Source organism: Lissotriton vulgaris, chromosome 6 (assembly GCF_964263255.1).
Source record: "Lissotriton vulgaris chromosome 6, aLisVul1.2, whole genome shotgun sequence".
Taxonomy (NCBI): Eukaryota; Metazoa; Chordata; class Amphibia; order Caudata; family Salamandridae; genus Lissotriton; species Lissotriton vulgaris.
Window position 1 is genome coordinate 819767333 of NC_141694.1, and position 25534 is coordinate 819792866.

The 25534-nt window shown below is 45.1% G+C and overlaps 1 protein-coding gene across 1 annotated transcript in view; it reads right to left on the bottom strand.

Annotated features, from left to right (window-relative positions):
- The window catches only part of SDCCAG8 (SHH signaling and ciliogenesis regulator SDCCAG8), a 1376087-nt gene that overhangs the window by 1327228 nt on the left and 23325 nt on the right, over positions 1-25534 (bottom strand). Inside the window, exon 2 of the mRNA XM_086925289.1 lies at positions 24174-24335. Within this exon, the coding sequence (XP_086781415.1) occupies positions 24174-24335 (162 nt within the window). The remainder of the gene's footprint in view (positions 1-24173; positions 24336-25534) is intronic.

A 25534-nucleotide genomic window follows, 5' to 3' on the forward strand; every position in this document is an offset into this window, starting at 1 on the left:
AAAAACTGAGACTGACACAAAAATGAAATACATTTTTGAGGCACAACCTCTACCAGTAAATGTTGGTAGTATACAAGGATTAACAGAGTTAACCAACTTGTCCAAGGTGAAAACAAGATTATAACTGTTCAAAACAGCATTTAGTTCTGTGCCCTCCTTAGTGTGGTCCATACTTAACCCCTACTCAGCCATACATTTAAGCATAGCGTTGGTTGGGCCAAACGGGCTTTCACCTAAATAAATGTTAAAATCGCCTGTCATGATTAGATTACCCTGACCATGACTTTTGTCCATCACTGTATCTATAGCTGAGCTTAAAGTAGTGACATTAGATGACTCATTTGACAATGCATTTGCATTATAAAAATTCAACAAGACTACAGTAGGAGAGCCAGGCAACATTAGATTGAATGGTTGTATCAGTTGCAATCCTAGGTCAACGTCCTTAATCTTCCCACAGAATTCTAAGGCAATATACGTGACTAAACCACCTTTGGCCCTGCCTGCCACTGATGCCACAGCTGGAACAAAATATATTGTATACCCTTCAAGAAAGAAACAGTTTGATCCCACCCATGTTTCTGGCAAACAAATCATCTGATATTGCCTTATGAAATGTATCCTGTTTGCATCATTAAACGTGGAAGTAAGTCCTGTGACGTTCCAAGAAAGCCACAGAAGATCTTGTGGATTATTACCCGGCAAGTCAGCAGGGGGACTTATGGAAGAAGGAATAACAGGGTCCCAAAAGGGATCAGAATGAACCAGTCAATCAAATGCACAACCAGCATACCAAAGAACACAAATTTGTATAAGCAATGTCATGATGGCCCTTGACAGCGAGTGATCTGTGAACCATACCTATACCCTGCACCTGCAGGTCAAACGGATAACGGTCGAAACTCCTTTATTAAGGTTCCAGCCCGCAACAAACATGACTGTAAGTGGGAAGTGACAATTCAACTCCCCTGCAGTGAAAAACCATGCTAAGCTGGCCACCAAACAAATACTCTGTTTTAAGATGGCCACCAAATATGGACACTATTTTAGTGTATCTATTTCTGAGACCAGTCACTTCTTGCTGGGTAATTCCTGGTAAGGGTCAGCCTCTCCCTATCAGGCGAGTCCTGTTCTGAAACCAGTCACACCCTGTCAGGTGGTTTCAGTTCTAGCAGTATTTAAAGAGCCTCTGTTTTTAAGAAAAAAGTGCATCATGTTTCAATTGCTCTGTCTCAAAAAGGTGGTCAATCAGATGTTTATGCTTATTCTCTGTCTAAAGTGTGAAGTTACTGGACAATTTTCCCGGTTAGTAAAATCAGTGGTTGAGCATAGATCTGATAGTTACATTATGCATGATAATACAATTATCTATCACCTTCACAAGTGAAACTAAATGTGTCAACAACGAAAAACATAATTCAAGTATTGGGTACGCTGACATAACTTCAGCATTTTGTATTGCTACAGAGGCAAATAAGTATGCACATCTCATTTTGGTTTCTGTTCATGTCTTGTTGAAATGCATCCTCATCTTTAGGTCTGGCTTGACAACACAGCTGTCTGCAATACCCACTGTTACCAGCTCTTCAAATATACACAGAATGGGCTCCAGTTCCACCCAGCGGTACTCCTCTCATCCCATGCTATTGGTAGTTTGGTGTATCATTCTACCTTCTACTGAGTACTTGCATTGTACTGCAGGAGAAACAATTTTACATCTCAGAAGTACACTGAGTCATCAAACATAAAAATCTAAATCGCACGGTGTGTATAGAAAAATAAAAATTCAGCTTTCTTTCTTCATTGCAGCAATGCTTTTTTATGTTTTTCAATGCTCGAGGTGCCATCCAAATCTACTAGTTATGCCAATAGTTGTTTGTCTTCTATGGGTGATTTATTTTTAGAAATGCCGTTCCTATTCATCACCTTTAAGGGTTTAAACACCAAGGTATGTGACCGATCAAATCAATCAGTGTTTTTATAAAGCGTGACTACTCACCTTTGAGGATCTCAAGACTGCAGCTCAGTCGAAGAGCCAGGTCTTGAGGTCCTTCCTGAATTGCGGCAGCGATGGTGATTGTCTGAGGTGCAGAGGCAGGGAGTTCGAGGTCTTTGCAGAGGTAGGAGAAGGGCCCACAATCTTCCAAGCATCTTCGATGTGGAAGTAGATTTTTGATTTGTCCTTTTTTGTGCAACTAAACACTGAACATTAGGAAGGTAACAGTTTGCTTGTTGCATTGAGTTGAACACAGCTCTCTCCAATGCAGCATTTGGTGTACCTTTTGATCTGTGTGAGCTTTAAACTGTTTTGATGCCCTCTGCAGCTTATATTTCACATGAAGGATGGTGTTTGAGGCGAATACGGCAAGCCTCTAACAATACACAGTTTACTAGGTAGCAAAACACATCATAGTTTCAACGCACATGCATGCAGTAATACAGGCAGAAAATGCTTCCAGTAAAACTGCATTTTTTTTTACCAGCAACAGTTCACTGGTACTTAGTGAGACGCACTGAAGGCCACCGATCAAGGACCCTGGGGCTTGCAGCTGGGAAGTCTAATGAATGCTTTAGGCTTTTGAAAAAAAGATTAATATCTAAGAAATATGGAATTATAGATGAATAACAGTGAATAGGAGGGAATTCTTCAACAAGGGGTTCTGAGTGCCAAATGGCGAGTGAAGCTCCAGTTATCTACCCAGAGGTGAAAAACATCCCCCGTTATTCACTTTTTACCCATTTATAATTGTATGCTATGTATGGGTCCCAAACTCATCTGCCTCTGACTTCAACTAATACTCAGGGGCAGAAGAGTAATGGGGGAGCAATGGACTCTCCTCCTTGCCCCAAATTAAAAAAATATACCTAGCTTTCTGCCATCCACCCCCACCACAGAGTGTGGCATCCAACACTGAGGCTTTGGTGCTCGGGAACAATCCCTCACTCTGGAAAGATAGCTGGTGGCCGGTCCAACTTGGTCCTTCACCTAAACCAGTGCTCAAAGTAAAAAATGTAGGACTTATCTTTGACACCAAGCTGTCCTTTGAAGCGCAAATCAACTCAGTCAACTCAGCTTGCTTTTTTATCTTGAAATTTTGAGGAAAATTCTTCTGGCAATACGCATGACCCTCAGGAAAACTGTGGTATCAGTGCTGATATCCTCAAGATTGGACTATTGCAATGCCCTTTTTTCCAGTGCTCCCTAGCGCAGCATTCAAAATTTACAGACTGATCAGAATGCAGCAGCAAGAGTACTCCTAGGTATTTCTAAATTTGACTCGGTCTCCACAGTTTTAAACCATCTTCACTCGCTACCGGTAGCCAAGAGGATCCAATTTAAATCACTCTACATTGCCTTGAAATCACTTAAAAAACTAGGGCCAATGCATTTGGAAAAACATTATAAGCCATATATCCTTGCAAGATCCCTTAGATATGCTGAACAGAGAAACATCATTGTTCATAGAGTTAGCAGGGCTAGGTGGGGTGGCACGAGTTTCACTGCTACAACAACCAAGCTGTAGAACTCCTTGCCAACCTCGCAAAAAAAAAAAAAAAAAAAACCTAAAAGAGTCTAGCCTGTTAAAATTTAGGAAGGGCCTAAAAACCTGTCTGTTTAAGGCATAATTTTAACGCTCAGTCCGTTTTGATCTGTATGTGTTAAGGGCAGCCCATAGACAACCGAAGGTATTTTTCGTGCTTCACAAATTCTTCATCATCATCTTTCATCAGCCCCCCTCCAATTCAGTTATTCACGCTAAAGACTTCCAATGGACACCATATACAAGCAAACTATTAAATACAGTAGCAAGCACCACAGTAAGGAGTAATGACCAACACTTATCTTGCCTCTACTTATATTGACCATGTAGGTACAACTACATGGTGACAAAGGGCAGATTCAAAAACAACAAATTAAAAAGTCAAATCTACTCCGCGTAGATATGTGCCTGTAATAGGACTATATACCTCACTTCTTAGGAATTCACAAAATTCTCCAGGGGTACACATGGAGATCTAAACAAGTCACAGATATCAAACCTCGCACCAAATCCCTGGTAGTAAAACACTTTTCACTAACTCTCTCATGAATTTTGACATTGTTCTTTTACCAGACCAGAACTTACTGCAGCCTTTTTCTAGTACATTTATGTGACTACAGGGTGAAAATTGGCTAACGTTATTCTTCTGTGAATACCTGCAAAGCAATGACTTTTTGAGCTCCTGGAAAATTCCACCGTACCATGGAGCTACACTGTCCTGATCTGAGCATGGTGAGCTCCTCTCGTGATCCAACCACTGGGGAGATTCTCTCGCAATCAGACCATTGGGGAGCACCTCTCGTCTGAATGATCAGCGGATGGTGGACATTGAGGGCAGAATTAAGCTCAAAGGTGGTAGTGTGGCCTGATGCTCAGCAGCGCAGATTCTGCAATGAGCCCTAGCACTGCCCACAGATGGGGGGGAATGATAATTATTGACCTGGTGTGACAACAGATACCGATGATTGGCAAGGGCCCAGCCATCTTGCCTCCTGCATCTCACATATCCTCATGTGTCTTTTAGAGGATGCCATGTTAGATGTTTACTATCCCAAGAAGAACCAGGCCACATTACTGATTTCAACCACTACAACTCCATCCTAGTAATGGCAGATGCCATATTGAACGTACAAATGGCAGCCTGCCAATGTCAGCAACTACAAATCCATTCTAATCCCTGTAGTTGCAGAAATATGGGACACCCCCCTGGAGTTACTCCTGCTTGTGTCATCAGCAGCCATAAAATTGAAACCCCGAACAGCAATCAAATCTGCCAAGGGAGTGACATATATATTAAAAAGAGCTGGACAGAAGGTAGATCCTGAGGACCCCACAGGGGATATCTTTAAAATCTGAAAGGAATGAAGCCATCTGACAAGCCTGCGTTCTACTTTTCAAAAACGATTCAACCCATTGTAGCAAGTTATCCCATAGGCCAATAGCATTTACTATTTCCAGCAGGACAGCATGTGAAACTCTGTAAAAGGTTTGCTTTGAACCCCGAAACTTGTTGGTGTTCTTTCAATTTGGTGATAATCCTCAACATGGATATCTCAGGATCTGTGATTGACAGCAATATGTTGCCTGCAAACATTGTCACCTCGAAGACATCTCTCCCTAGCTTGATGCGTCTGATCTGGTCATTTGCTCTAATATGATTGGCTAAGGGCTCGATTGTGAGAACAAGCAGAAGCAGCAATAGAGGAATATCATCTTGTGACCCCTCTCCTTCACACGTCTTTATAATGTAACTCCTTTAGTAGAGGTCTCTTGAAGCAGTTGGCAGTTAGAAAATGCTGAGTGCAATTTTTGACATTCTTCAGTGCTAGTGTGTTTATCTTAATGGGTGTGTTCAGGTGCAACCCACCCAAACTCTTCCTCTTGTTTGTAAGGCCACTTGAGTGTCCATGTAATCCACCATGATCTGACAGCGTCTTTGGGCCCTGGTTCACTTCTGTTATTGTCTGTAAGAGCGATTTCCTATCATTATGTAATTAACTAGGCATCTTCCAGGTCTTCCACTGCCATGAAATAACAGTGGTACCGCCAAAATTGCTTTGCATTTAGTCATGGACCCTGTTTATGACCATGTTTAAGCTGCCTCCACCATGATAGGACATGAGGCACAGTTTATCAATGCGTGAGCCTCTCCTCAATGGAAGGGCTCCTTGCCCTTTTTGTGGCATACAAGGACACCAAGGCCAGGGGTGGTCATCAGAATATCCAACTCACCTATCTTCCCTGTCCTGCTTGTGTTCCTCCCCTAATAGCCCCAAACTGTACCGCACTAAATGCCACCCAGCATGTTGCAGGAGACTGTGGATAAAAACGGTGCACTGTAGCTTTTTGAGCAGACACTAAAGGTCGCTGCTTAGTACATGAGTATCCAGGAGTAGACCTATGTTCGTGCCCAGCTGCGATAGCTCATGTACTTTACATTGGCATTTTGGGCAAGCATTTGCCGAATATTGTAAGATGTGATCATGAACATCATGGTGTACGATATGCCCATGCCTACCCCACCTTGCCGGCTTCTATATCTATTTCCTTGTGTGTTCCTGATGTGAGACCTTTCTTTTCCTCCACCGGCCATATCCAGACTCCCCAACACTGCCCTACCACCTTTCCATCCCACTCACTTCTAAAACAGTAACAATGCTTTACAGGTACAGTGAATGTATTGGAACAGAAAAGAAGACAGTTCAAATTGGGTTTTGTTTGCCCTGCCTCCTAGATTAACATGTAACTTGGCATGGCCCTACCAGTGCCAGACGCCACTGGGGCCACTCTGCAACCCACCTCAGGCATACTCAGTATTTTCGGACCCTTTTATCTTAAAATCAACTGGTCCAGATCTTCAAAAAAGAATTGTCTCTCATATGCCACTGCATAGGAAGTGTAGTTTGCAGTTTGTGGCAGTGTGTTCCGCAACTTTTCATTGTCTGTTCTCTCCATCTAGGCCCATTTGGGTCTCTGGAATGGTCACAGTTACTTCTTATTGACACTCAATCATCTCCCTACATGGGCATCTTGTTATGACGTTCACAGGTCACTTTCTGCAGCATCAGTTGCCTGACATGGAGACCTCAATATCCAAAATGTTCCATCCCATGAGGGATCTCGAACACACACAATTTCGCTATTTGAATATGATGCAAAATGGCCACCTTATCTGGGTTTTATATCCTGTATCTTTAGGAAATCAGTTGCTGGATTGAAGCTCTATCTTTTTTGCAGGGTAATGAGGGACAGGTCCTAGAAGATCTGCAGGTCAAAGCCACTGTAAGAAAACATGTTCATTGCATTGCTCTTTCTTCTTCCTCGAAGAGGTGGATGCATACAATAATATTTAAGGGAGTTGTCTTTCCTGTCTGCCTCATTGACACCTGGTGTACATTAAGGTTACGCCACCGGATTGCTTAACACCTTGGCTGCTAGGCGTTTTCCCCCCCTGTGCTGGAAATTGCTCTTACTATGTATTCATGACGAGCTCAGCTCGTCATCAGCACAGCTCAACTGTGCATCATGACGAGCTGAGCTCGTCATCAGCATCGAAAGGGTTAATAATTGCTTCTGTGCAGGATAACAACCTCAGACAGGAAAAAGGGGACTGAACCATTACAAGACTTCCCGGAGGCGCTTAGCCTTGTTGACTTATGGAGCTAACACAACCCAGAAGTAAGACAGTATACATTTTACTCAGCCCCGCATGGGGATACTCCTGCTTAGATTATTTGATGACACAAGTAACTAATGCACAATGGTTTAAGGGCGCGGGACACAGAGTGAGGGGAATTTCAGATCATTCACCTGTAGAAATAAGTCTGCAGGGGCCTACGAGAGACAGGACCTTACCCCCTAGATTAGACCCCTGGCTATTTCGAGATAAACAGGTCAGTGATAAAATAATAGAACAACCATAACATTACTTTCAAGACAACGTGGGAATGGTAGATTCAGCCTGTACACTGTGGGAAGGATACAAGACAGTCATGTGGGCTATGTGCAGGGACTAGCTGGGGTGAAAAAGAAAGAACAACAAATTCAATACGAAACTCAGGAAAAAGATGACTTTCGATTGGCAAAGAGTGCCTTAGCGAACAGCAAACTGAATGCACACACTAGACAGCAGATCTGGAATAAACAAAAAAGATGAAAGATATAGTGGAGGAAGCGGCCAAAACACAGGCTAGGGCAACCCAGAGATGACTCTACGAAGTAGGAGATAAGGCTAAAAAGCTACTAGCCTGGATGTAAAAAAATACAAAGAAAGAAACTGGGTATTAGAGGTGCACACCCCGCAAACAGGGATTAAAAAGACAGGAGCTGAAATTGCCTCTGCATTCGCAGACCACTACGAGGCTCTTTATGAGTCAACCTCCACTAGAACAATGGAGGACTGTGCAGAGCTGCTTCAGGACCTTCGTCTCCTAAGTCTGTCCAGTGAAGAAAGGGAGCAGATGCATTTAGAACTCACAACAGAAGATATAGGAAGAGCCATCAGGTAAGGCGGCCAGACCCAATGGCATACCAGTAGAATTTTATGAAAGAGTGACTTCGAAGTGGCCCCACACATGTTAAATATGTATAGAGCGGCACTAGAATGAGATAAACTACCAGAAGACCAGAGACTAGCCACCATCACTGTGATACCAAAACACTGCAACCCGCCTGCGGATTGCAGATCATATAGCCCCATATCCTTACTTAATGTAGAAACTAAACTGTTGGTGACGGTCCTGGCAAATAGGCCATAGTAAACCCCGATGAATCTGAGTTTATGCTTCACAGGAACACTGGACTCAACTGTATGGAATGATGCATATTACCAAGAAAAACCCGGTAAGGATGCAGTGCTCCTATCACTAGATACCTGCATGGCATTTGATAACATTGAGCGGCCAGACTTGTTCGCAGTACTGGAAAGATTCGGATTTGGGCCCAGATTTTGTGCCTGGGTGAGACTCCTATTCACAGACCCACTAGCCAGGGTTCGGGTGAATGGGGTGATATAAAAAGGATCCAATTGCATAAAGGCACGAGGCAGGGATGCCAGCTTTCCGTAACGTTGTTCGCGGTGGCACTTGAAAGATAATGAATAACTTCCCAGACCCCCTAATGGCTTTCCATGAGGCCTGGACAACAGATCTGGGGACACTTGAAGATGATGACTGAATAGAAGCGATACAGAGTCCCATGGAGGTAGCAATCAAAGCAAGGTTTCACCTCATACAGATAACAGATCGTACAACTCAAGGGCGTTACTACATTGTATAGGACGAAGCGACAGACCAGTGTGTAAGTGGCTGTGGGGAGGTAGGCACCTTTGACCACATACTGTTGTCATACCCACAAATTCAACAATTCTGAAGTGAAATAATAGAGGACATGTCGGCAGTGGTAGACCAAGAGGTCACAGAAGGGGCTAAACGGCATATCTTGTATGTGACTTGAGAAGACAAATGGCCGAATTATTCCAGGATATGGCTCATGACTGCAGTCATAGTAGCCAAACAAAATATGGCAAGGGAATAGGGGTGAAAATCAACCACTGAGCATAGTGAAGTGGAAGGAAGATTTAGACTCTTGCTGCACCGCTGAAAAAGTGGGGTTCCAGGGTAAGGGATGCCCGAGGAAGTGGGATAATATTTGCGGCAAATGAACACAATACAGAGGTCTTTGAGATAACTATAGAGGTAATGTGAGTGGGGGGAGAGATGGGAGGGAACACTGTACACTGCATCACAATGAATTGTACCCAAGAATGATTTTATTGCTAGATTTCGGCATGGCGATATTACAAATCCATCAATGTTAAGTTGGATATCCTTCAGAAAATGTATGATACATATCCGTTAAATGAATGCACTGCCAGGTCCTTTGTTGTTTATCTAATAAAAAGAGAAAAAAAAATAATTGCCTCTGTGACACTTTTCAAAAAAGGTTTTACATCTGTTGTTTATGCCCAAATCTCATCCCAGCCTAGTAACTCCCTATGTTTTTCCAGCGCAAGAGATCTTCAAAATCTTCTGGTTTCACTAGGAGTAGTACAGTTTGTTTCTCCAGGAATAGAACTGGAGTTGTGTTTTCTTTCTGGGCAAGGTTATACTTGTCCAATGTTTCTTCTATCGAGTGCACTTTGTTTTCAAGCTCAGAGATGCCTTTGTTCACTTCCTTTAACTTTTCATTCAGCTCATCTTGAGCGCACCTATTTCTGTTGCGATGTTCATGAAAAAATCTTTAGGGAAACTTTCTGTGATTTGTTTCATCGTCTTCTCCAGTGAGCAGACCTTGCTGCACCAATGTTTTCTCTCTTGCTGCCACCACAGCCATCCATACCATTTTGTTTACTGCTGTCTTAATGCAGGCAGTCATTTACTGTGGAGTCTTTTTCCTCTCCTTTTGCTACAGCTAGGACTGTCTTTGCTTTTGAACTGCCTTGTACTGATACTTTTTTAGTCCAGTCACTTTCGGCAAGACACCACCATGATTCGAATCCCAGTCTTGTCATTTTTTTCCTATCTCAATAGGACATGACTCATGGTTGACTTTCCTTCTCTTCCCCAATTCATGGATTAACTTCTCCATGTTGGAAAATCTTGATGTCGTCACAATTTGCAACGTTTGGGTGCGTCGGCATGGTAATGTTTTGCTTAGTGGAGTCCCTTCCTTTACGGTCCCGAGTGTTACCCTCCCTCCTCTGCAGGTTATATGATAGTTTTACCCCACACCATCTGCACCTTTAACTCTTTAGTGACAAGCTGAATGCACCCTGATCCTTTCCCCCCATTACAATAGGTGGTCACATCCGGTTCATTCAGCACCTTAGGTGGTACAATTCACAAATCCTTTGGCTCCCCTAAAGGCATGCTGCCTCGAACCCCCAATCTACCAGGTTCTGCCCTGTGGGCTACCAGGTTGTTATGTTATGTTACTGAGAATTTGTTTAGCGCACGTTCAACAAAAGGTCTCTTGGCACTGGGTAGTTTTTTAGGTCTCGCGACCTATCGATGCGCGCAAGCGCATCGAGCGTAGCGAGAATTCATGTGGCGAAAACATCTTCAAACCAAAGGGCTTTCAGCCCCGCAGTTTTCATGCAGTGCCCGTGTACATGCACGCGCATCGCATGCAAGCCCAGCCCAGTCCTCCCCTCATTCACGCCCACCCACCAGGCTCTCCCGCCCCCATCAGGCTTCTCTCCCAATCCGCCTGCCTCCCGCCTGCCTCCCCTCGCGCATTCACGCCTCCCACCAGGCTTTCCCGCCCCCATCCGGCGTTCACGCCTCCCACCAGGCTTTCCCGCCCCCATCCGGCTTCCCTCGTAATCTGCCTGCCTCCCCTCGCTCGCATTCCCGCACCAGGCTCTCCCGAAACATTACTTTTTTCACTGCTGGCCGGGCCATCTAGTTTTGCACGGCTTTCGTTTTCCGCTTGTCTGTTTAATTTTTACTTTTTACATTGGTACCTTCCTGTGTGCTCACCTCCCCTCTCTCGCATTCACGCCCACCCACCAGGCTCTCCCGCACCCATCAGGCTTCCCTCCCAATCCGCCTGCCTCCCCTCGCTCGCATTCCCGACCCAGGCTCTCCCGGCGGCTTTCGTTTTCCGCTTGATTGCCTTCCCTGCTGCTGCTCGCATCGCACTCTCTCCTCCCCCCTCAGGCTCCCCCACCAGGCTCTCCCGCCCCCATCCGGCTTCCCTCGTAATCTGCCTGCCTCCCCTCGCTCGCATTCCCGACCCAGGCTCTCCCGGCGGCTTTCGTTTTCCGCTTGTTTCTCTTTATTTTCTCTCCTGGCCTTGTAAATATGCCCCCTCCCCATGCACTAAATCGCACTACAAAGTAATCCCACAGAATGTTCCACAACAGAGAATGCACTTGCATAACATGTTACATAATTAGCTTTCCTAGGCAGCTGAATCCAACCAGCTCTGCAACATGATTTGATTCTGCACCCCGCAGGAACGCACTGCTCCAGCTCATGACGTAGAAAGTCACACATGCCTGCATGCTTTTAATTTAATTTTGCGGCCGGCAATGCATGTTCAACATCTGATTCACCCCCCTCCCCACCCCACCAAACTCGTGTGTGCCGCTTTCTACTTCCTCTCCAACAGTTTCAGTGGTAATCAGAGTTTGATGCAGCCTTGTGGCTCCTCTCACAACACTTACTAATCCATTCCACGCCTTCCTTCTATGCACCTGGTGCAGTGGCACCGGGCCCCACACAAATCCACTCAAACAAAATCACTGCTGTATTTAACCCATACCCTTAGGCCTTTCCCACCCCAAGTCTTTGCCCCACATTTCCAAGGGTGCAGGTACCACTGGTAGAAGAGGTACAATGGCTCCGCAACACTCTCTGCCCATTTGACCCCCACCTGCATATGAGGTGCTATTTACCCCATTAATACTTATTAACAACCAAAAAACATCTGTCTCCCGTTTACACTTCCAAGCTTTAAAATTTCCATTCATGTTCTTTTAATGTGGACATTTCCCAGCATGATGCTCCCTCTTTCTTTCCCTTTCTTTCGATCCCTTTTCCCTGCATGATGCTTCTCCCTCGATCTCTCTCCAACAAGCTCTCTCTCTATCTCCAATCTCTTTCTTTATCTGTGATCTATTTCCCTCTCAAGTCTTTCTTTCCCCTCCTGCCTGCCTCGCTCTCTGGGACAAAGGTACACTGAAACCTATTATCGCCCAGATTCTCAACCACGTCAGCCCTGCTAGGCCTGCATAGTGTTCCGCAGAGGATCAACACAGGACAGAAAGGAGCGAAGTGCCTGTTGAAGCTGGAAGCTGCGGGAATACTTGTTTCCGTGTTGCACTGCACGTCATTCCTTTGTGCTCGTGCCCTCTGTAGAATTCCCCAGCCCCTCGGCTTGGCGCGTCATCCCCGCCCACCCCCTCTGCTCACTCCCCGCCAGCAGGGCCTTCACACATCCCTGTCGGCTGACTCACTTGGATGTTGGGATGTCCTACAGTGCAATCCAGCCGGCGTTATCTTTCCTCCTGACGGCCTGTCCGTAAACCTCCCACACACATCCTGCCGGTAGCCGGCAGGTGTGCTGAGAGGGCGTGCCCGGGCTCCGCCTTCGAAAGGTCCTGCCATGTGAACAAGGGACGAAAAATACAACTCTGTGCTGAAAAATAATTAAGAGCCTCGAGCAATGTGGCGGGAATTTATTAGCAAGCAGCAGCAAACAAGGAAATAGACCTTATTTTTTATTATATGGCCTGGCGTTAGCCCAGTCCTTTTGATTTTATTAAAATGTGAAGCATTCTTATAGGAGCATTCCGCTAGACATCTCGCTCGCACATCAAAGGCTGCTCACTCAAACACCATATGCCTGCTCCCCACCCCCGCCCCCCACCAGACTTCATTGGAATGTGCCAAAGCCATCTGTTGCTTCCCCCAGCAGGCTCGGCCTCACTTACTTCTCCTCCCCCCTAATTAACATCCCTCACGGCCTAGTAATTACCTCTTTTCATGCTCTACATTGGCCAATGCTTGTTTTCTTTCGTAGAGCCACTTAAAAAGTGCGTCATTTTTTCATCTGCGCAGCCGAACCCATGACCTACAAGTGACACATCTCAGCATCGGGTTCTTGGCTCAGTAAATCACGATAAAACTTCAGAGCTACTTCAGACCGCAGATTAGTTTTTATGAGGGCTCAAAAAAGAAACGGCACATGCAAGCAGAGAAGGAAGTCATCAGCGCCACTCCTAACAGCTCCTAATGTACGCTCAAGTGGCCGCAATTTGTAGAGCTGTGCGTTATTTATCCAGTTCTAAATACTTCCAACCTGAGCTGCTATAAAAAAAAATGCACACAATTAAAACATTAATAAATGTGAATAGTACGGGGGTGGCTTATAAGGAAGGCATGGCGGAATTGCCAAAACTGCAACAAGCTGACAATGTGTTGATAATTTCAATACCCAGATTGGTCAACGAGCTAAAGTTAAACGCTGCTACTGACCAACATGCGTTCTGCAGTTAGAATTCTGAATTCAAGTAATGTCAGCTGGGCGGTTCATCCTTCCGATGTAAATATAAAGTAATAGCAAACGCAACGCCACTCAACTACGCAACGCCACTCAACTACGCAATGCCACTCAACTACGCAACGCCACTCAACTACGCAACGCCACTCACACATGCAACGACACTCACACATGCAACGCCACTCACACATGCAACGCCACTCACACATGCAACGCCACTCACACATGCAACGCCACTCACACATGCAACGCCACTCAACTACGCAACGCCACTCAACTACGCACACATGCAACGCCACTGCCACATGCAACGCCACTCACACTGCCAACCACACTCACACAGCCAACGCCACTTACACAGGCAACGCCACTCACACAGGCAACACAAATCACACAGGCAACACCTCTCACACAGGCAACACGACAGCGCCTCGGCAGAGCGATAGGCCACGCCCCCATCAGAGGCCACGCCCACCGCCCCCAGCTCAAAAGAGACGCTGCTCACCAGCCTCTCCACCTGACAAACGCTGCTCCTGAGGCGGAAAGCCGGGAGAGCGCACCGTTCCTTTTAAAATTGCTTTATGTGTATTATTGTGCTTTTAATAGAATTACTCGCTCACCCAAGCCTCTCTTAAACACAAGCGGCCCCTCCGCTGCACAGAAATCGGCGTGTAAAACGCTCGACAGCGCCTCGGCAGAGCGATAGGCCACGCCCCCATCAGAGGCCACGCCCACCGCCCCCAGCTCAAAAGAGACGCTGCTCACCAGCCTCTCCACCTGACAAACGCTGCTCCTGAGGCGGAAAGCCGGGAGAGCGCACCGTTCCTTTTAAAATTGCTTTATGTGTATTATTGTGCTTTTAATAGAATTACTCGCTCACCCAAGCCTCTCTTAACACAAGCGGCCCCTCCGCTGCACAGAAATCGGCGTGTAAAACGCTCGACAGCGCCTCGGCAGAGCGATAGGCCACGCCCCCATCAGAGGCCACGCCCACCGCCCCCAGCTCAAAAGAGACGCTGCTCACCAGCCTCTCCACCTGACAAACGCTGCTCCTGAGGCGGAAAGCCGGGAGAGCGCACCGTTCCTTTTAAAATTGCTTTATGTGTATTATTGTGCTTTTAATAGAATTACTCGCTCACCCAAGCCTCTCTTAAACACAAGCGGCCCCTCCGCTGCACAGAAATCGGCGTGTAAAACGCTCGACAGCGCCTCGGCAGAGCGATAGGCCACGCCCCCATCAGAGGCCACGCCCACCGCCCCCAGCTCCACTAACCCATAGATATGTGCCTCCCCAGGAAGCGCAGCGGACGAGCGCAGCGGGAGCGCCGTTTGCGCGCCGAAGGCGCGCCTAAGGAAAGCCCGTCTGCGCCCGTCCGCGACCGACCAAGACCAGAGGCCATACACCCTGCCTCTTGCACTCAATATTCCCGCTCGCAACTCACCAGCCTCCAGGGCAAGTGGACCCCACCGGCTGCCACCTTAGCTCGCATCTCTAACCTAGGGCTACTAACCTCACAGAACTCCGTCCACATTAACACCTTGCCTACATCTCTGAACACCAGTCCCTCTATTCGGCACCCAGATGTCCTTCCCCCCACAGCAATATCTGCTATATACTTAAACACAAGATCGGCAGTAAAACATCAGCTTGATCTCTTCACTCTACTTGATGTCCATAAACCTGACTTACTGTTTCTCACCGAGACTTGGTTCTCGGATAGTTCCCTTCCTTCCCTGTTAGCGATACTCCCCCCGGCCTACTATGCCATTCGAGCTGATCGCTCCTCTGGCAGGCCCGGCGGAGGGGTCGCCTTGATTGCCCGCAAAGAACTCACTTTCCAGTCTCTGGTTGCCCCTTCCATGGGAATCTCAGACTGCCTAGTGGTTCGCTCCCTTTCCTTCACCCCTCCGTTAACTTGTGTCCTGGTGTACAGACCCCCGTCCTCCCCTCAAACTTTCCTCCCCTGTTTTCAAGACTTAATGGCAACCCTGGTGGTTAACCACGCCTCCATCTTAGTCTTGGGAGATTTCAACTTCTGGCCCTCCGACCCTGCGGAATGCGCCACGTCCAAGGAGTTCTCGGACTCTCTTGGGTCGCTCAATTTCTCATCAGTTGTTAATGCTCCCACACACAGGCTGGGACACATCCTGGACCAAATTTGGCAACGTGATTGCCCGGTCAACTTCCTCTCAATTTCCCCATGTTCCTGGTCAGATCATTCACTAATCACCTTTTCCCTATCCCCTGTTCCACCACCCAAACCTACCTCTGCGAAAAATGTTTGGGTCCGCTCATGGAACCGAGTTGACATCGCAGCCCTATCGTCTCTCCTCTCTTCCTCCAGCCCTGAGCTGACTGCGTTGCCCACCTCAGGCCAGGCAGAAGCAATTACTAACTGGCTGCGGGTTGGGTGCGACGCTCTCGCCCCGCTTAAACGCATCGCAACCAAACGCCCCAAAGACGCTAACCGTTGGTTCTCAGAGGATCTAAAAAACAAAAAACTCACTCTCCGCCAAGCCGAACGAAAATGGAGACGGAATTACTGCCCTACTGCCAAGAATCATTATACTGAACTTCTTACCCAGTACAAGGCAGCTATACTTGACGCGAAGAAAAACTATTTCTCCTCTAAAATCCAGCTTGCGGAAAACCGGCCTAGAGAAGTCTTTTCTATCATCCAGGATCTTGCCTTTTCCGACAGAACATCGCTCAAACCATCACCCTCTCAAACATTATGTGACTCGCTCAACCTCTTTTTCTTGGACAAAATTAACAAAATCAAAAGTAAAATTCCCTCCCCATCCCAGACCTTCACTGACCCCTGCTGCCCTCCAGTCACCGCATATTTGGACTCACTTCCTCCTCTTTCGACCGACTCATTTCTCTCTATTCTCCCGTTGGTCAAGTCCGGCTCCCCGCTGGACCCCTGCCCCGCTTATATCTTAAAGCAGATTTACACTCACTGTCCCTCGCCACCCTTAGTGCTCTTAAACAGCTCGCTGGCTCAAGGCATTGTTACCCCCGCACTCAAATCGGCTGTGATTGTCCCGATCCTAAAAAAACCTGGTGCGGACCCTTCCGATCCAGTCAACTTCCGTCCAATTTCCCTCTTGCCTTACCTGGCGAAGGTATTGGAACGGCATGTGGTTAAAACCTTGAGCGAGTTCGTGGAAACTCACGGCGTGTTAGCCCCTAGACAGGCCGGCTTCCGCCCAGCCCACTCAACTGAGTCCGTTATAACATCGGTTCTGGACAACCTCCGACAAGGAATGGATACCAACCAACATCAGGCCCTGATCCTCTTAGATCTCTCCGCCGCATTCGACACGGTGGATCACACCATCTTACTTTCACGTGTCGAAGCGGCGGGAATCAGAGGAACAGCGCTACTATGGTTATCCTCCTTTCTGAACGGTCGGACTCAAGCGGTTCGTCTGGGAGAGTTCTCTGCGGATTTTCAACCAATTCAGTGTGGTGTTCCCCAGGGCTCCTCTCTGTCCCCCCTCCTGTTTAACCTCTACATTGCCCCTCTTATTTTTGCTTTACAGCGCCTGGAGGTCTCTGTGTTCAATTACGCAGACGACCTCCAGCTCATTTTTTCCCTTTCCTCCACCCCTGAGTCTAAGTCCAACGTCCAGTCCATTATGACCTTTATCCAGGACTGGATGAACTTCAACCACTTGAAGCTCAACCCCGATAAAACGGAGTTGGTGCTAACGGGTGGTTGCTCCAGTCCCTGGACATCTTCTTTTTGGCCCCCTTCACTTGGCCCCCCTCCCACCCCTGTCCCCTCTGTCAAAACCCTTGGATTTAAAATCAATAATCAACTCTCCTTACACTCTCAAGTTTCTGCTGTGGTTTCCTCAGCCTTCCTTTCACTTAGGACTATCCGCAGAGTCTCTCGTTTTTTCGCCCCAGAAGCGCTCAAACTAATTCTGTTAGCCATGGTAACATCTCGCCTAGATTATGGTAATATCCTTTACCACGGCATGCCCAACTACCTCTTGAGACGCCTTCAGCTTGTCCAAAACCAGGCTGCTCGGCTGGTTTTCAACCTTTCTAAGTCACATCACGCAACCCCTCTCCTCTTTACCCTGCACTGGCTCCCCGTCCGACAACGAATCTTATTCAAGCTTGGCTGCACCATCTTTAAAGCCCGGACGGGATCTGCCCCCTCTTTCATCAACTCAACCATTCAATCCTACACGCCTGCACGAGACCTTCGATCCGCCTCTCACCATCTTCTCCTGGTACCCCGTTTTAAACGGAAGAAGTGGGGTGGCTCTAAATTTTCTACTACGGGTCCAGTTTTCTGGAACTCTCTTCCATTGCACCTCAGAACCTGCACCCAATACCCCCTCTTCCGTAGAGACTTGAAGACTTTCCTCTTCACCCAAGCCTTCCCATCTTAAATACTCATCTCACCCCCTCTCCGACCTGCCTAGTAGCAATTGTCAGTGAGCGCCAAGAAACCGCCAGGTGTACGAGCGCTATACAAATCCCTTCAAATTCAAATTCAAATTCAACACCTCTCACACAGGCAACGCCACTCACACAGGCAACACCACTCACACAGGCAACCCCACTCACACACGCAACCCCACTCACACACGCAACGCCACACACACACGCAACGCCACTCACACACGCAACGTCACTCACACACACAACGCCACTCACACACGAAAAACACTCACGTTGCCAATAGATCTCGCAGTACGACAGGTGGAACTATTACAATGGCAAATAACAATGCCTTTCACTGTTGTTATCATTTTGAATACATAAAGGGCTTTGTCATTTACACAACCAATAGCTCAAACTTTCCTACTGCGAGACCTATTGGCAACGCCAGTGCTTGTATTCTTTGGAGGCATACACAATACAGAGCTCCTTCTCCTGAATATAGTAAATCGTGAATAAGGTACATCCCTAGGGGGACGTTCTCATTGAGAAACAAGGGATTTGCAGTGCTGTACGGGTTACCAAATTTACAACTAAAACAATCTATTGGACCCACAAGTACTATAGAAACCTTATGCACACTGACAAAAGTTTATGTAAAATGTCATTATTTTATTTTATAAAGGTTAAAAATTCATAGTAACATAGGGCATGTTATATGAAACAACAAGAAATACACTTTCAATTTTTGCAAAAATATACACTCAAATGTTTAAAAAGAGTAATAAGATTAAAAAATGCTATTATAGCACTATATACATCAACATGTTAAAAAATCACATTTATTAGTCAAACAATGATAAAGGAACAAACTGTCGACGCGGCGATTCGGTGCCCTTTGTTTTATTCTTGCACCTTCTTCAGGACTCGTTCCCTGTATTGTCACATCTACAAAGATCACAGTACATTTCATTAGGTCCCATTCCATTATAACATCAAATGCACTTAGATTGATACATTTGTTAAGTTTTGCCCTAAGATTCGGTAACCCTCACACATTGCAATCCAAAGTTCATTTATATTGTTCTAAATGCATCTCTAGTTTGCTGCATATTTACTCAAGGATTTATATCAAGGACATATATCAGGGTCTTATGCTCTAGATACATGTTGGATGTTGGTTTAATTAACATCAAGGACTGTTTACCTTATTGGCTCTGCAGTCCCCTCCACATATTGCTGCATATTTACTCAAGGATTTTTATCAAGGACATATATCAGGGTCTTGTGCTCTAGATATATGTTAGATGTTTGTTTAATTAACATCAAGGACAGTTAACCTTATTCGCTCAGCAGTCCCCTCCACATAATAACTTACCCAGGTGAATTAATATCCTGGATCTGATGTCTATGAGCCCGTTTCTATCCGCTCTTTACACTGTCTCTTTGTTTGTGCTAGAAGAGAAACTTTTCCATTTAATTATTGGTTCTATCTTATATAGTCGTTTACAAGACCTATGGTCCTGGTTGTTTACCTTATATGTTGATTTTTTCTCGGGTTTTCACTCTGTTTATATGGATGGGACCAACTTCAATCCTAATTGGGAAGAGATATATTTTTGTAATACTACTCTTTTCATGTATCAGTAAGACATGTTGATATTCTTAGTTCTTACCGGTCCTCTTTCCATATCCCTTTGCGTGGTGGGAAGGACGCCTCTGGGAGCTACCTTTTCTTTTTCTTCTGTCTTTCTATCTGCTTTATATAAGAGACAATTCCTGTTTTTAATCTAAGTCATTCTAGTATCCCTGATGCTCTATCTTGTATTTACAGTGATAATCTTACCTTTCTGGCTTGTGATCTTTGTAGATGTGACAATACAGGGAACGAGTCCTGAAGAAGGTGCAAGAATAAAACAAAGGGCACCGAAACGCCGCGTCGACAGTTTGTTCCTTTATCATTGTTTGACTAATAAATGTGATTTTTTAACATGTTGATGTATATAGTGCTATAATAGCATTTTTTAATCTTATTACTCTTTTTAAACATTTGAGTGTATATTTTTGCAAAACTTGAAAGTGTATTTCTTGTTGTTTCATATAACATGCCCTATGTTACTATGAATTTTTAACCTTTATAAAATAAAATAATGACATTTTACATAAACTTTTGTCCGTGTGCATAAGGTTTCTATAGTTCTTGTGGGTCCAATAGATTGTTTTAGTTGTAAATTTGGTAACCCGTACAACACTGCAAATCCCTTGTTTCTCAATGAGAACGTCCCCCTAGGGATGTACCTTATTCACGATTTACTATATTCAGGAGAAGGAGCTCTGTATTGTGTATGATTGTTGACCCAATCCTTTTCCTGTCAGAAAGGGTAGCTCCCTACTCAAAACTTTCTAGATATTCTTTGGAGGCACCATTTTGGATAAGTCCATATCTAGCTGTAGGCTTGGGTAAACAATCAGGTTTTTAGTTTTTTCCTGAAACTCAAAAGGTCTGTTGCTAGTCTCAATGGAGAGGGTAGAGAGTTCCAAAATTGGAAACGCTGTATTGAGAAACGAGACCCTCCAATCCGTTTGCGTCTGAATCTAGACACCACCAGAATATTCATATGCATGGATCTTGGAGTGTGTTGTGGAGAGTATCTCTGAATTCTAGAAGATATATACCGAAGGCCAATACCATGAATAGCTTTAAATAGTCCACATCCAGTTTTAAACATGGAACATTGCTCCACTGGGAGCCAGTGGAATTCCTTCAGTATTGGCTTGATGTGGCACCGTCTGCCATGTTGATTGAGGGCTCTGGCTGCTTAATTCTGGGTCAGCTGCAGACGATGTTTCTGGTTGAACAGGAGGCCAAGATAAATTGCGTTAGCATAATCGATTTTAGATAAAACCAGGGTGATGAGGATTTGGATGCATGCCTCTCTACTGAAATACGTTCTGATTTTCCGCAGTTTCCTAAGTTGGAAAAACAGGCCGAGGTAACTGAACCAATCAGTGCGTTCATGGAGAGGTCCGAGTCAATTTGGATGCCTAGACTCTTGATCGAGTTCTTAGGAATAGGTGCAGGGCCAAGTTCCGGTGGCCAGTAGGTTGGAGTCCAATGTGATAATTTGTTGTTCGGGATCATGATTTCAGTTTTTTCGGAGTTTGGTTTTAAATGGTTTTTGTTCATCCAGGGTTTGATGAACAACATGGTGTTCCTCAGAAACTACTTGGAGGTTGTGGAATCATCTTTAGAGAAGATCAACTGCATGTCGTCAGCATAGTTGTATATCTTCACCCCTATCTGATGGAGTGTCGGTATGTGGGGGTGAATATATACATTAAAAAGGTGCGGGGACAGAGAAGAGCCTTGCCGTACTCCGCAGTTTATGTTAACTATGCCAGATTTGTATGGTGCAAGCCACACTGATTGTTTACGATCCTCTAAGAAGGATTTAAACCAATTTAGGGCCGCGCCTCTAATACCTGCTGCAGCAATACCTTCCATCAAGATGTCATGGTTGACAGTATTGAACGCTGCAGACAGGTCTTTGAGTATCAAGGCCTGAGTGCGGTTCTCATCCGCCTTTCCTTTTAGGTCGTCAATGACTGATAGGATGATAGATTTAGTGGAGTGGGTTGAGCGAAAACCTGCCTGGTGGAGATCTAGAAAGTTAGTGCCTTCTATGAAGGTAGTAAATAATTTGGCTACATGTAGCTCTAACAGTTTGGCCCGGAAGGGGAGAAGGAATATAGGCCTATAATTTCCAGCCTCTGAGGGTCCAACCCTTGTTTTTCTTTAAGCTGGATAATCACCGCTTCTTTAAAGGCTGACGGAACCGTCCCTTGAGTTAAGGAAAGATTCAGCAGGTTCAGGATTACCTCAGGGAATTTGGAGAAGATAGATTTCTGTAAATGGAGGGGGTCAGGCGTCTTTAGGGGAGCCTGATTTTACTTTGTTTAGTAGTGTTAAGAGCTGTTCTTTGTCTGAGCAAGAAAAGTTATTCAGAAGGGGGTTCTGCTATCTGGGTCACCGACCTCTGGAACCCAAGGCCTACTGCACTCCAAATGTCACCAGACTCACCTCATCGCTGATTCCTTCAGATCATAGCTGCTCCAGCAGGGCCCACGTCTCCACAACCTCCTCAAGACTGTGCTCCACTGCCAGGACTCTTTCCCTCTCAGCTCGCTCCCCAGGGATGCTGCAGTGAAATGTCTTTTTTCAGGTCTATGTGGTCAAGCAGCCTTCTCTCTGTAGGCCGCTAATCCTTCCAGGGCCTTACAGCTTGTACAGACTTGGTCTCTGCACAGGCTGAAACGACTGTTGCGGTTTGCAGTTACTAGACACCTTGGTGTGTTCTGGGTTCACACCTCCACGCTTAACTGAAGCAGCACATGCAGACAACTGGAAGGTACTCGATCCTATGCCTCCATATCCATCTTGGGCAGCCCATGCTCCAATCTATGCCGCAAAGCTTTGCAACTATGCCACCATTTTGTGTTCTTCCAGCGAGAGACATGGACATTCATCCAAGCCTCCACTGTCTAACAAAGGCTTCTAGGGCACTCCATCTAGTCACCAATAGGTATGATTGGGACACACAATTATTTTCCCCTGTCGGGCAAAGCGTGTACTTTTCCCCTGCAATGGGTGAGAAATTGCCCAACTACACATTTTCAGCAATCTTGCACTTGACTCTGGGCCCTTCTCCCACATCCGTAGCATTGTTTGTTTTCTCTAAGCAATATTAATTTAAGTTCCTTCTGTCTGTACGAACCGGAGTGATGATTAGCGACGTAATACTTATAGTAAAAGCTGCACAGATGAGGAGCAGACTCAGAAGAACTATAAAATAAATGTAAATCTTGCCTTTCAGTCTATCTTTTACCTGTCAGGCAACACCCAGCCTCTCAATCATTAGTGATTCAAAATGTTTTTCTGGTTTTACCATTTTATAATTATATGGACGTAAATATAGAATAATCAACTATACATTATGGAAACACATTCTCTGTTAGTTCTTATGCGTTTCACAAAAACAGCATTTTGTTTGTATATGTCTCGTCTGCCCCCTGTACAACTGGAACTGGTATAGAGATATCAGAATGATTCACCCCTCCACTAGATCCTGCCTACGTCTTCACCCATTATTTACATTAGACCTCAGAGTTCTTTCTATGGGCATCAAATCTTTTCAAACTTCTTTGGGCACCCCAGACCTCAAAACCCCATCGTTTGGCACTCATGCATCAGTTTGCAATTCCTGTGCTTGGCTAGTGAGTCAATGTTTAATATCTTAGCTGGAGAAGACCTAAAATAACAGGACAATACAAATGAGTGACCTTTATCTAAATTAGGTTCTTTCTGAAATAAAGTCCAAGATATACAGATGACTTTCTGGACACATTTAGGAAAGCCTTCCGCAGACATTTGTTGGCACGGAGCCATAACTGACTGATAAGGGTATTAAAATAGGTTGATGCAACAGTTAAGTGAGCTTTCATACTGACCCTGTTCAACTTAACATGTCAAATTACCAGAATATATGTACAGAGATGTGGTTAGGATAGACTTTAGTATAACTATATCCAAAAGGGAAATTTATATGAGAAGGTCATTAGGTCTGACTTCTCATTAGAATGTGCTATTTCAAGCTATGTTTCAAGTTATTTCAATAAAAACACGATTAAAAACTTTTTCCCAATGGACTGTATTCAGTAAGATTGTCATTTGTGTAAATGTTATAAATGCATGCTACTACTTTCTTAATTAAAAGTACTTGAATTTGTATGTAAAACTGACTGTAGCTGCTTAACTGACTGACTGAAATATTTGTAGAGCGCACGAATGCCGCGGCGTCTTGGCGCTAAAAGATACAGAGAAGAGGGGAGGCAGAGGGCAGATCGATTTAGATAAAAAGCCAGGTCTTTAGGTCTTTTCTGAAACACCTAGCATAATTTTAATTATGATACAGGGAAACACCTGCCACATTTGGATTTAACTTCCTGCTTTAGCCCAGCACTGACTAGTGTTTTAGCAATAACTTAAAATCAAAATCAGACTAACAGTAGACTAGAGTACCATGGTTTATAGTCATGCATATGTAGTACCAAGATATTCAAATAACACCAAATATGATTCTCTTGTTTCATGCATTTTGTTAGTACCCTACAGCAGATAGGTTTACGAACTTCAAAATGAAAACAGTTCCATTTGTTACCTGCATGGCTGTGCTGAAGTTCCTGCAAGTCCTGGGCTGTGCCACATCCTTGCTCCATTGCAGAAGTCACCGGCCTTTTAGGAGGGGTAGATCCTCTTTGGACAGTGGAGCTGGAGTCCTCCAGGGCGTCTTTCAGCTGCTGGATGCTTCTGTTCGCCCGTTCTGAGAAAATATTTGAAACACTAATTAACAATAGATAAACATTTATTGGGTTTGACAGTAAGGCAGCAGGGAAGTAAGATTCTTGGGTGGCGCCCTTTAACCATGGTGAGGGATAGCACAACTCTTATCTGTATCCCAGCCTTAAAGTTTCTCATCTCAGTTTCAACCTGCTACTCCCTAGTATCCAGTACACACTTCTGAGTTTTCCGGCGCACTTCATAAATAAAATAATACACATCAAATAAATCACTCACAGGCCTTGTGTTAATCCATCATTTCGCTTTGAATTTGCTTCCTCACAAGCGCCCGTGTTTTCATACCAAACTCTAAAGAAACATCCATAACCAAGGTGCTGATGATACATAAATACCTATAAAATAACTAACAGACAAGAAAAGTAATTCATACAGGAATGCTCTTGAGCGATGAGTCAACCACAAACTGGATTCTTATTTCAACTTTTAATTTCTCATTTTATTAAAACCTCCTGCATTGTCCAAGAATTGTCGTCTGTCGCATGCTGAAAGAGACTCCAGTCCCAGAACTCCACATATCCACATAATCCTAAAAATATAGGGCCGGGATGAATTAGAGGTGGAAATAACATGGATTACTACTAGGGCCCATCATGTCTACTTATCGAGGGGAGACAGGAGACATGCATATTTCAGACTGGGAGTAGTTGTAGTACAAGGAGCCAAAAGCTAAAAATTGTTTGGAAGGAAACTCAAAGAAATTAGCCTTCAAGGGTAAGGGCACACACATTTGCCTTCCAAGGTGTATTGATCCAAAATCGAACAGAATTAAAATAAATGGATCAGGGATTGTATGAGATTTAGTACAGACCAAGCTTCTCAAGCTATGCATATTACTGCCTCGGCATGATGTGGCTAAATGGGAAAGAATTAAGTTGTGAGACGGAGTAAAAACAGCTAATAGATGGACGAGCCAGGCAAGCTCATAGAAATCAAGCTTCAGAAAAGAAAAGAGAGAAGTCTAATTGCTTTTCGATTGTAGTTGATACGACTATCGGGCGCCAAGCAAATATCTTGTTTGCCTGCTTAGCTGCTAGGACCCTCAGGCATCTTCATAGAAGAAAATCTTGCTGCCAGGGGTGCCGGCACAGTATTTTATTTGTGGAAATGTACCCAAAAGTGAGCACACTAGTGCAGGGTCACCCTCTTGTTCACGGGTCCAAA